Source organism: Marmota monax, unplaced genomic scaffold (assembly GCF_021218885.2).
Source record: "Marmota monax isolate L192 unplaced genomic scaffold, Marmota_monax_Labrador192_F-V1.1 WCK01_AAM20220418_F8-fsc00004, whole genome shotgun sequence".
Lineage (NCBI taxonomy): Eukaryota > Metazoa > Chordata > Mammalia > Rodentia > Sciuridae > Marmota > Marmota monax.
Window position 1 is genome coordinate 29,246,738 of NW_026692881.1, and position 13,344 is coordinate 29,260,081.

At 32.4% G+C, this 13,344-nt stretch overlaps 1 protein-coding gene across 3 annotated transcripts in view; it reads left to right on the plus strand.

The window, feature by feature from the left end:
* The window catches only part of Atrnl1 (attractin like 1), a 725,103-nt gene that overhangs the window by 15,023 nt on the left and 696,736 nt on the right, over nucleotides 1-13,344 (plus strand). For 2 of the 3 annotated variants that reach the window (XR_009227328.1, XM_058581325.1), the window contains exons 3-6: nucleotides 1,229-1,342; nucleotides 3,660-3,710; nucleotides 4,966-5,094; nucleotides 6,470-6,678. Coding sequence is in view for 2 of the 3 variants with exons in the window: in XM_058581325.1 (XP_058437308.1) it covers nucleotides 1,229-1,342; nucleotides 3,660-3,710; nucleotides 4,966-5,094; nucleotides 6,470-6,678 (503 nt within the window). In the remaining variant the exon portion in view is untranslated. The remainder of the gene's footprint in view (nucleotides 1-1,228; nucleotides 1,343-3,659; nucleotides 3,711-4,965; nucleotides 5,095-6,469; nucleotides 6,679-13,344) is intronic. The other variant, XM_046450211.2, reaches the window with a different exon arrangement.

Below are 13,344 nucleotides of genomic sequence, written 5' to 3' on the forward strand. Positions count from 1 at the left end.
TTTATTTTTAAGGGTATTTAAAAAAGAACATTTTATAGAAGAAAGAATTAATATCCTAATTAGGACTTGAAATTGAATTTATCTATGTAAGCATTGTGAATAGATCACAAGTAAATTGATATGGATTTGTGATTTTTAAAAGTATGGTATTTGGAAAAGCATGTTTTTAAAAAGGATTTTTTATGTAATTTAGGGTTTTAAATTTTTCCTGTGTATCTCTAGTTTCTGTTTGTTAATAGTATATTGCATGTAGCAGACAAAAGCTTCTGAAGGTAGTTTTGAAAGAGATTCCTCCCAAAATGTTCTGAATAGCTGGTGGAATCACTACAGGAGGTATAAATTAGTTCCATCAGAACTTACTGGATTGGATCAGTTACAGTATGCTTATTTCAATAAAATACTGAGTAATCATTAAAAAATAGCATTGCATTGAGACCTTTCAATTATGATTTGGAGAACTTAGTGTCTCCACCTAAGGGTTCTATAGAAATGAGAATAATTACTTCTTTTTTTTTAATATTTGCTTTTTAGTTGTAGTTGGACAATACCTTTATTTATTTATTTGTTTTTTATGTGGTGCTGAGGATCGAACCCAGGGGCTCCTCACTTGCTAGGCGAACTCTGTACCGCTGAGCCATAACCCCAGCCCAAGAATAGTTGCTTCTTGAGTGTTGAAATTTTTTAATGTGTGTCTTTTAAACTTTTTAAATTTGTTCTTTTTAGTTATACATAAAGCAGAATGTATTTTGACATAGATGGAGTATAACTTCCCATTTTTGTGGTTGTACGTGATGTGGAGTAACACTGTGGTGTGTTTATATATGAACTTAGGAAAGTTATGTCTGATTCATTATGAACATTGAATTTTTAAAATCAATTTTATAGAAATACAGTTGGCTATGATGAAATGCACCCACTTTAGTAGGCAGTTCAGTAAGGTTTCAGTAATGTGTATAAGCTATGTAATCTCTACCTTAATCCAGACAGAATCTGTTGACTAAATTTTTAGAAAATGGTGATTCTTGCATATGGCCTATTAACAGATTTTGAAAGTTAAGTCTCATTTTTACAAATTAGATATGACAGTTCATTAATCTTTTACTTTAGTGATTTGAGGATATAGAAAAATGATCTGTAAATAGGTTTTTAATAAAATATTCTATCTAAAATTTCTTGACTGTGTTTTGTGTATTATTTGTTAATTTAAAAATATTTTAATATTTTTCAGTCCAAATGCAGTGTTAAGATTAAGATTCAATCATTTTGCCACAGAATGTAGCTGGGATCATATGTATGTGTATGATGGAGATTCAATATATGCACCTTTAATAGCTGTTCTTAGGTGAGTAATTATGTAAATTTAATTGATGAATTTATAGTCTGTTTTAGGGAAGTGAGTATTATAATTTGTTAATTAAAAGTATATTGACCTATACTCAAAAATAAATTTAATGCACATATTGATGGCTAAATTTCAAAGATGATTATAATACTATTTTGTGTACTCTGTCAGCTTAAGTGTGTGCGTGTGTGTGTGTATATATGTGTGTGTATATATAAAATGTTAATATAGCCTGCATAAATAACTACTATATTGGCCTTAGATTTCTTTATAAATATTCTTTTTTTCTGTATAGTTTATTCTTTTAAAATGGTTTGAATATGTTTTTTGAACTATATATTTGGGTAGATCAGGGTGAGTTCTAGCTTGAGAAATAGATTTTTTTTAATAGTTGTCTATTTATTTAGTGAAATGCTGAAATTTTAAATTCTGAGGGAAAAGGTTAAGGTATGCATTGTGTGATGGCTTAGTAAAGGAGGTATTTCTATCAATTGTCACAATGTAGGGATCTTGGTTGCTTCAAACTTTCATTCTTAGTAGTCACATAGACTTAACTTATTAAGGTATTTTAAGTCTCAGTTTAAAACATTTTCTATGTATGTCTATAGATGTTATAAAATTTTATGAGTAGAAGAAAAATATATTAGGTATAGAAAAAAAAGACTGTTCTGAATAGTTTAAATGCCATTGAATTCTCACAAAGATCTCCCATTCTCACAAAGTATCCCCATTTCATAATTGAAGAATTAAGAATCAGAAATTGTTTACTTCTAATAGGTAATAGAGCCAGTTAGAATTTTTACTGTTTGTACTTCATTTTGCTAAGAATCAGAATCTAATTGGAATTGTGTTTGAAATGTACCAGTTGTGTAGGTACTATTACTCAATACACATTTACTAACCTGCTCAGTTCCAGAGACTTTCTTAAGCCTGGGTGGGGGTGGTGGGTATAGTATAGTAAGAAGTAAGGCCCAGGTCATTGCAGTGAGTTTAAAAACCAGCCACCTGGAGTTGGGCCAAACTTCCTAGATTAAGGCCACTCACCTCTACAAGACTATTTTCACTTTCGACAATAGTTGTAAGCTTAGAGGTCCCCACCCTCACTTATAACCATCTCGCTATGAGTTTGGGGATGATAATGACTAGAATGACTCTTAGAATTCAGGAAACTGCCAAACTTCTGACTATAGATTTATTGTAAGGATAGAAATCAGAGCCAGCCAAATAAAGAGAGGCATTTGAAGAAAATGAGGTTGGGAATGATTACAGGTACAAAGCTTTGTGTTCTTGGGATATGTCACCCATCCAACTAGTCAATGTGTATTACCAATAAGGAAGTTCACCTGAGTTTTAGTTGTTCAGAGTTTTTATTGGGGTTTCATTATGTAGGCATGATTGATTGAATCTTTGGCTGTGAGTTTGAACTCCCTCTTCTCTTTAGAAGTTAGGCTGATGCCATATATGGCCCAACCCTTTACTCAGTGGCTTATCTTGTTGGTGTGGCTATCCCCCATCCTAAATTGTCTCTTAACTCTAGAGGCCCATCATAAGTCACCTCAATGGCAAAAACTTCCAGGGCCTACCATGAGTAGCAAAGAATTCCAAGGACTTAAAGGCTGCATTCCAAGAACTGAGAACAAAAACCAGCCAAATTCCTTAGTATGCACTAGTCATGCACAAAGGGGAGTGGGGCATGAAACCAGATTTTTCACACATAATAGTGTGTGAAAAAGTGTATTTTAATCAGGTTATAAAAGAGGGCTATATAATTTCAGAAAAAGTAACCAGTCCTTCATGGTGAATTTTATGAGTAGAAACGTGGTAGACAAAGTATGGGGCCAGATAGGATATTCTAGGTAGAGAAAAACACGTAGAAAGATGTAGACACATTAAAGACTTTATATTTTAGAACAATAGTAAGTAGTTTTGAAAACTTGATCATAAAACATATGAAGGGATACGCAAGGACTCACATAAACCAGTAAATAGCAGTTGGCCATCTAGTTAGTATTCATTTAGTGCCAGGCAATGTACAAATTATTTATAACAAACATAATACCTAAAGGATCACTATGTACAAGTTATTATCCTTTAGGTATTATCACTGCCATTTTACAAATGGAGAATTGAACCACAGAAAGGTTCTGTAAGTGGCCAAGTTGCCTATCTGATAAGTGATATAGAGTCAGAATATGAGTCCATGTTATGTGATTTTAGGCTTTAGTTCTTTAATCACTATATGTGTAGCTAAGATTGATATTACAGAATTTGAATTCTGTCGACAGTCTCTTTTAAAAAAATCTTAGTTTCCTTGTAGGTGTGGAGCATTCCTGCTAGCTTTACTAGAATTTGCAACCAGTGGGAAAAGGTAAAGCTATACGATTACTTGTTGGAGTAGCAAGGTAGAACCAAGTGAAGGTTTTTATATGACTTAATCATGTATACAATGATTATAGTAGATGTCATATAATTATAACCTAGTATTTGTAATAATAATTACTAAAGCATTAAATCAAGAGTTGATTACTTCTTAGTTTGTGTTTGAAAAATAAATTATTTGACTAATATTTAATATGTGTAAAATATGATTCAAGGGAATTCAGTTTGTAATGGTGCCTAAACAAATTTAATTTGGTTTAAAGGAATTTGCTATTTTGATTTATGTAGTTTTTTAGCAGCTTATTCTCTTCCTCATTGCATGTTTTTACAAATTAAAGAGGGTAGTATGGTATAAGAAAGTGAAGATATGTAATTTTTCCCCATGAATAAATAGGTTAAAGATAAGTGCCAGTTACTTGAAATGCTACTTCTTATACATTTCTATTCCTACACCCCCAGATTAGTTTTCTTATGTGTGCATATAGGCCTCAAAGAACAATATTCTGTTTTGAAATAGTTATATATTAATAATACAGTTTGCATAAATATACAGAATTTTAAAGAGCATAGAAAGCATGTATTTTAAAATTACCTGAAATGCCTAGATGAGTGTATTGGAAGTATACTAGAGAACTAGAATTTTATTTTATTTTTTGGTACTGGGGCTTGAACCTAGGGGTGCTTTACCAATGAACTTCGTCCTCAGCCCTTTTTAAATTTTGAGACAGGGCCTTGTGAAGTTGCTGAGGCTGGCTTTGAACTTGCCATCCTCCTTCTGGGATGGCAGGCATGTGTCTTTGCATCCAGTGTGAAATAGAATTTTATTGTAATCAGTTAATGTAGAGCATTTCTTCTAGCTTTACTGGACTTTGCAACCAATGGGATCACTTGGTAGAGTAGCAAGATAGCTCTGAATGAAAATATATATGATTTAAGTAGAAGACCACACTGGTATTGTGGCGGGATGGATAGCACAATCAAGGGAGAAATGGAACATGCAGTCCTATAGTGATGAGAAAAAAGAGTGAGGTGGTATGAGAGTAATTGTGTATTGCAGCAGGAGTAGAGCTAACTGGGTAGAAATGGATAGGACTCATTTTTGATTTATTTACTTTAGAATTATTCGTTCTAATATAGCTGCTTAATGATTGTAATAAGAATGTTTTTGAGTTAATTTTTACTTAATTTAATAGTCATCTATATATAATGTATAGATAAAATATTTAATTTTGTTCTTTTTTTAGTGGTTTGATAGTTCCTGAAGTAAGGGGAAATGAAACTGTGCCTGAAGTTGTTACAACATCTGGCTATGCACTGTTACACTTCTTTAGTGATGCTGCATATAACCTAACTGGTTTCAACATTTTTTATTCGTAAGTTTTTTTTTTTACAAAACTTATCTTTGTATTATGTGTTATGTGTCAGGAGCAGGTTAGTGTGTTACTCAAATTATATGTAGGATCCTTTCTTAAGTGATGAAATCGTAACAATGTACCACCAAATGCTATCTAAGCCCATGTTGGGATAATATCTAAGTCTGAGGATGTTATGGTGGCAAGTTAAGTTTGGTTGAATATTAATTACAAAATTTAAAATTGTTGGCAGATGCCTAAAATCCAGTGTAGCTTTATTGGTAGCAACAGATACATGAGCATGCAGGGAGTGCAGAGCTGCCTTTCTGTATTTCTAATGTATTTTATTTGTAGTTTGAAGAGGGGTGTGAAGCTAAGTTTTGGTAGTCCTTCTCTAGACCAGAGACTATCCTAAATGACATAATGTATTATGTCATTTAATTTCTTTTTAATCAGTTCTTTCAAGTTGGTATTTTTTTCCTATGACACATGTGAGAACACTGAATCAGCTTAGGAGATAAAAGTATGTGGGTATACTACTGTCTCCCTCTAAAAATCCGAAAAACAATACTTATGAGAATTTATTATGTGTCTGGCACTTAAATCTAGAAATCCCAAGGTGAAGTAAAGTAGCCAGCGATGCTTTCATTGGAATGGCCACAGAGAAATTCTACACCTTAATTTTCTTCTTTTCTTCATAAAGGTAGAAATTGATAACTAGGGTTTTTTTATTAAGCCAGGAATAAAATATTCAAAATATCCCTGAACCATCTATTTATTAAAGGATTTCTTTATTATGTAATATATACAAAAATGTATGCAATGGAGAATAAATAATAGAATATAATTAGTTTATAGTATAATATATATTATTATATAATATATATATTATAAAATAAATAATAGAATATAATTAGTTTAAAAACTTTAAAATGAAATTTGGTAAACACCCTTTTTTTCTTAAGAGTGTATGGGTGGGTAGTAGCATGTGCTTTAACTGTTATATAACAAAGTTATGTCTTGGCTTCTTATAGACTTTCAGGTATTCATGGAATTTAATTTTTTTCTGTAAAATATTTATTAAAAATACTTAAGTATTTACAAAAAATTGTTCTTGGAACCCATACAGATTCTGTAGATGTTGAGTGTGTGTGTAGTCCTTCGATGTTTGGAGTCTTGGTAGCAAAGTAAACTTACTGAACAGACTAAGACTAATTGCAAATAAATGCATGAGAGTTAAAGCTTACAGACTAACGGGCTGAAGCTACATTGTGAAACTGTATTAAATTAATAAGCAAATAAGACTTAATATAAAAACTAGAAAGTTTATAAAATATCAACCAAAATTTTTTTTTAATTATCTTGAATTTAAGTATATATGAATTATATTTTACAGAATCAATTCTTGTCCTAACAATTGCTCTGGCCATGGAAAGTGTACAACCAGTGTTTCCGTTCCCAGTCAAGTGTATTGTGAATGTGATAAGTACTGGAAGGGTGAAGCTTGTGACATTCCTTACTGTAAAGCCAACTGCGGCAGTCCAGATCATGGGTACTGTGACTTGACAGGAGAAAAACTGTGTGTCTGTAATGATAGTTGGCAAGGTAAGCCTGTGTGGTGTAATAGCTTCTGAAACATGTATTTAATTATACAAATTCTATTTTCATTTTATTGAAGTTTGCATACCCAAATCACATGTATTTGTTTTTAGTTTTAGAATGTTCAGGTTAACAATTAACTTCTTAATAAAATTTGCATCCTCACAAATAGAAATGGTAAAGATTTTGTCTACTTGCTATTTTGAGGATTAAATGAAGTTATATATGAAACTTTTTAAGTTGTAGGGTGTGTGATCATCATGATCTAATGTAATTTTTGTTGAATCGCCAAAGAGTTGAAGACTTCACTATATTCAACATAGGGTACATTCAAATTTACTTTATAATGGGTAACTTAAGTATTGTGTTGCAAAAATAAATGGTTATCTCACAAGGTACTGCATTATATTACTCATTTCTTAGGGAAGACTGACCTCTTGTGGCTATTTTAAAAAGAACATGAGAATATTTCAAAAGGTATTTAAAAGATTTAAGTATTTGGCTGGCTATTATAAAAGAAAGATTCCTGGGAAATAATACTTAACAATTTTTATAAATATATATCATTAAGATTAATTTTAGACTATGCTGGGGAGTTTTTATTTACTTCAGCATCTGGGTATAAAGTCATAATTTTTTTTCATTGGGGAGTTAAACTAAGGAATAGGTTTAGTCATCTATGCACTTGCCCACCCAGAGCCTACCTTTTGCTAATTATATTTTTGTTCACATATTGAAAGGTTTCCTTGTGTCAATGTATTAATTTCGTCAATAGAGTTTGACTCACTAATTGCATAACTCACTGATTACAAAAGTATGATGGTGTGTTGTTATAACACCATGCAGCAATAGTAGCTTTAGTTTCTGTTGGACATTTCCAAGTAAAAACCAAAGAGAAGGTTCTCCTCATGTAGTTGTATTCATCATTCTTGAGATGACATTTTATAAAAAGTGTTACTGAGTATGCTGAGTATTTTCTTAGTGGAATTATTTAGGTTTTGTAAGTTATTTAGGCTTTGTATAAGTTATTCCTATCTTAAACCCATGTTATCACATTTTAGAATATTAGTTATGACAACTACAAAAGATTAAGTGATTTCTTATTAAATTGAATTTGAATATATAGTGTGATTATGATAGATTGTTACAAATTTATAAGAGTTCTTTGATTAAAGGGGTATATATTTTACTGGCTATTTTTAATCATTTCTGACTTTTCTCCTTCCTTTTTCTAGTGCCTGGAGATATTGTTTCTTTAAAAACTTCAATCTGAAACCCAGATTACTTCTTTTTCTATATGCAAAATAGTACATTGAGATCAATTTAAATTAAACCCTGAGAAATAAATAGAAGAATAACTCATACACATAATGTTTGCAAACTGGTCTTCAGTTGCTAGTCTTGAAAGCAAAAGAATAATATGTTGTATGAAATTCTTTATGAACATCTCTATCCATTTTCTGTTCTATTAGGCCATCTTTGAAATGCTTTATTTTCTGAGGGTTTTGTAATATCTACCTGGTTCAAAATATTACCTTTCATTTTCCCAGTTTTTGTTTATTGGCTTATTCACATTCTATTATTCTCACCAGTATAAATGCCCTAAATCATATAATTTCCTGAATCTGATATTTCTATAAGCAAATAGAAATGGGGAAGCAAATACTCATAATACTGGCATGTTTACTTTAAAGAAAAGTTATAATATGAGCAGCCTAAGAAATGTGTATGTATGTGTGTTTGTGTACACACATTTGAAATAAGAATAATGTGACAGTAATTTATAAATTATAAAGTATTATGTAGAAGTCACACAAATTTTATATTTTTCTTATTTATATTCTTATTTATTAATTAAGGATTTGATCTTTGAAAGTGAATATTTTGAGGGTAGAGGGCCAGGTGGAATGCTGTTGTTAACACAATGTGCAGATAGTTTTCTTTGACAAAGTCTCAAACCCAGTCTTGATTCTGCATTTAAAAAAGTAGAATTAAAAGTTGGTGTAATTATGAACAAAATCATTAGAGGGAAAATGATGTTTTTATTTCCGATATATAGACTAAGGAGAAGTCAGTGAGGTAAAAAGGAAAGAAATATTTGCTTCTAGGACAAATAGGGAATAATCAAAGAACTAGACATTTTAAAGTGAGGGCTGCATAGGTAATCTTTATGAGATTCAAAAACTGGCAGTTTTATAGAATGTGTTATTTGGAACTAGATTCTCTGGGTTAGAATAACAGATTTTTGTTGCCTCCATTGTATTTTGTCCTCTGATATTGTTTGACTTTATTTACTCTTTTTGACTCTCTGTTCGTTTTAAAAATGTACGTTACCACCCAGAAACTGGGATCTTATTAAGAGAACACAGAGGACAAGCCTCATGTTTGTCCTGCCTGGGTTTTGTGTTTCCTTGTTTTCTGTACAATATCTCTACTACTTCTGCTCAGTCATCACTCTTTCCCCCAGCCTTAACTTTTTCATTGAATTCTTTCTTAATCATCTGCTCTCATATTTTTATTGTTTGATACATTTTACCAAATTACATAGGAGTTTAAAGCTAGGTGACACAAGTAAAGCCAAGTGTCACCCTTCTCCTGTAAAAATACTTAAAACAAACCCAAACAGACAAGAAATATTGTAATTGTAAAGAATGTAAAAAATACTAAGTGTAGCATTTTGAAAAGCACACCAGTTTATATTGTGTAATGTTTAAATTTGTCATAATTTATTTTTCTCAAAGATAATGATATTTACATGTGTAATATATTGATAAAAGAAGAGACACCTGTATGACATTGTCTACTTCTATGGCTTTTTAAATAGACTTCATTTAAAAAAAAATTTTGTAGTTGTAGATGGACAGCATGCCATTATTATATTTGTTTATTTTTATGTGGTGCTGAGGATTGAACCCAGTGCCTCACAAAAGGGAGGCAAGTGCTCTGACACTGAGCTACAGCCCCAGCCCTAAATAGACTTCATTTTTGATAGCAGTTTTAGGTTCATAGAAAAGTTGAGCAGAAGGTGCAGAAATCTCTGTCCCACACATGCAGAGCTCCCTCATTGTCAATATCTCCTACTAGAGCTGTACAGATGTTAGAATTGATAAATCTACACTAAAAAAATCACTGTCATCCAAAGTCCTAGTTTATATTAGGGTTCATTTTTGGTGTTGTACATTCTCTGTTTAGATAAATGTATTGTGACATGAATCCATTTTTAAATCCCTTGTGCTTGCTTTGTCATCATTCCCTCCTCAGTCCATGGCAACCACTAATCTTTTTTCCTGTCTTGCCAGTTTCCCCTTTCCTAGATGTCATATAAAGTAATGTGTTGTGTAATAATGGGAATGCATTGTGAGAAAAGATATGTTAGGCAGTTTTGAGTGAACATCCTAATAGTGTACTTGTATGGTGTCACTAGGTGATATAAACATAGTTGTATATGTCGTTTGTTGTTGACTGAAACATGGTTACTATGGGGCATGTGACTTAAATTGGAATCATTTAATATGTAACTTTTTCTGTCTAACGTCTTTCACATAGTAATATGTATTTAAGTTTCCAGAATGTGTTTTTATGGCTTAATAGCTAATTTCTTTTTAGCACTGAATAATATCCCATTATATGGATATATCACAGTTTATCCATTCACCTACTGAATGAAGGACATTGTGGTTTCTCTGACATTTTTCACTTAATAAAATTTATTTAAATCTTAGTTAAGTCACATAAGGGAAAAAGTCAACTTTGGAAAGAATTGATCTCTGAAGATGACTTTGAAACATGGAAATAGATGAGAAAATTTAAAAAAGATATCAAAATAAAAAATACAACAAATTGAATTTATGTTCATATGTAGAGAGTATAATAGTACAGTGATTTTCAAAGTGGACTCCAAAATGTGATGTTTCCCCCACCAACTCCTTTAATCATGGTGGCTTCAGGTTTCTCTCTCATGTGTGTTTCTGAATCCCTGGGAGTCTTTGGTTGAAAACAACAGAAGTAGTTCTTGCTTATTAAATTAGAAAAGTCAGCTACTGGAGAGAGAATACCATTTTCCAATATTCATCCTGCTCTCCCCCACCTTTTTTTTTTTTGGTCTGGTAATGGAACCCACACACACTTAACCATTGAGCCACATGCCCAACACTTCTTATTTTATTTTGAAATGGAATCTCACTGAGTTGCTTAGGGCCTCACTAATTTGATGAGGCTGGCTTTGAGTTTCTGATCCTCCTGTCTCAGACTACTGGGCTGTTGGGGTTATAGGCATGTGCTACTGTATGAGGCCTTTGTTTCTTTTGGAAATAGGATCCACTGACTTTTAGTTTATCCCTTGGCCTTAAAGCCTCATGACACAGTTCTCATCCTACCTTGCAGCTAGTGTGGCTTTGTTTTCAAGGCTGTGGGTGGGAATGCTGTATACAACTATTAGGTTGTCCAGTTCTTTTTTTTTGACTGGTAAATGGCAACTACTGTAGTAACCAGTGACACTAGTCTATTCACCTCTAGAATGTGTCAAGAGAGGGTCATGAATTTTTAACTTATTTTAGCAATTTATTTTGGCTCTTTTAGCCTATTTCCTAACAAAAGGATATTGAAGCCTAGTACAGTGACACACACCTGTCATTTGAGTTATAGGGAGTCTGAGACAGAAGAATTACGATTTCCAGGCCAGGTTGGGCAGTTTAGTGAGACCCTTCTCAAAATAAAATTTAGAAAAAGGGCTGGAGATATAGCTCATTGATAAAGCTACACTGGGTCCAATCCCTAGTTTCGGCAGGGGCGGGGGTTGCGGGGGAGAAAAAAAGAAAAGGATACTGGACAACTCACAAGCAAGATGGGAATGCTGGAAACAGCAGTTTTGAAAAAAGGAAGCTACAAAGGAAGGCTAGGTCTATAGCAAAGATGAAGCAATAGGAAAATTAGAATACTCCTATCACTGCTACTGGACCTTCTTGGCATACTACCATTGGCATCCTTATGTTGATTCTCCAAGCTGCAGGCATGGATGGAAAGAACTTTAAACTGTACCACATCTTTGTATCACTTGTGAAGATGGAAAGTCTTGCTTAGAAACATCTGGTTGGCTAAATATAGGTCTTATCCATACCTTAGGTAGTTTTGGAAATATAGAGAATTTAACCTGTGATGTGTGGTGGGAATGGGTCCTGTTTCTGAACAAAATTCACACAATACGGTTTTCCCCAGACATATGAAGTTCAAATAAATGGAAAATCCAAATAAAAGATTTCAAGTATAAATTGTTGCCATAATTGACAAGAAATGGGCTAAGTAGTTCTCTCCTGTCTGCTCAGAAAAACTGCAGTGTGGACTGGATGGTAGGAGTAGACAAATGAAAGAGATACTCAGCAGGCTTCAGCATGTGATTTTTACGCAGAGATGAAAAACAGGTTGCCATCTTTTATGTATGTATCTCATTGTCTCTGTGCCCATCCTGTTCAAGCTGTTTAATCCTTTTACATGTTTTTAATTCTTTTAAATATTTTTATGTTTTCCATATTTTTCTAATTTGAATTCAGACACAATTTTCATGTAAGGATTGAAGTTGTTTGTTTTAAGCCCTTAAATTATTGATTAAAAGGCAGACTCTGAATATGTAAGTCATTTAATGGAATAGTTTCGTTGCATTGTGCCTCTGATCTGTAAAGTCAAACTTTACAAATGTAAAGTCATACTTTGACTTATTTCCCTTTCTCAGGTGCTTAGTCCCTTTCTATCTCAAGACCTGTCTTATTTCTAAATTTCTTTCTAGAATACCCCCATCCCAATAATATTCTAAGACCAGGTCAGATCCCCTGTTCTGTGAGGTTTTTAGATCCTACTTTTTAAAATCATAGCATTCATCACAGTTCATAATGGTGTTTGTGTGATTCATTATCTTTTCCATTGTGATATAAGCTCCACGAGGTTAAAATGATATTGTTTTGATGATCTTTGTATCCCCAGAATCTAATATAGTCCGTGACATGTAGTAGGCACTCCATTTTTTTCTTTTTATTATCAAATGAATGAATTAGAAACCTGCTAATTTACTAGTAGAATAATATGTGAATATTCAGTTATAGGTGTTTAGGACTAGTACTCCAATAAATTATGTTATTTATTTCCATATAAAACATAATTATAAATATTTAGAGAGACAGTTAAATTGGAGCATTTAAATATTTTATTAAAGTTTCTATTCTTGAGTGAGTCCTTGGTCTTATATTTGTTCCAATTCTTTGGTTTTAGATTTTAACATTTGCCATTGGGTGGCAGTGTTTACTACCAGAAAGAGCACTTAAACTATGGTTTTGTAGTTGAATAAATCTGATAATTTTGTTTTATTTAGAAAATGCAAAATATTTTAATCCAAATTAATATTTTACCCTGTAGTATTTTTTCTGGGTTAGTCATATAATATATTAGGGCATAATAAGTTATTTCAGGGTACACATGTAATCATGAGTTGCCTTGAAGAAATTTGCAAGGTAGCTTACATATTGCCCTTTAGTATTCTTTAAAAAACTTTTTTTTTTAGTTGTAGATGGACACAGTACCTTTATTTTATTTATTTATTTTTATGTGGCGCTGAGGATCAAACCCAGGCCCTGACATGTGCTATGCAAGTGTTCTACTACTGAGCTATACCCTCAGACCTCTTCT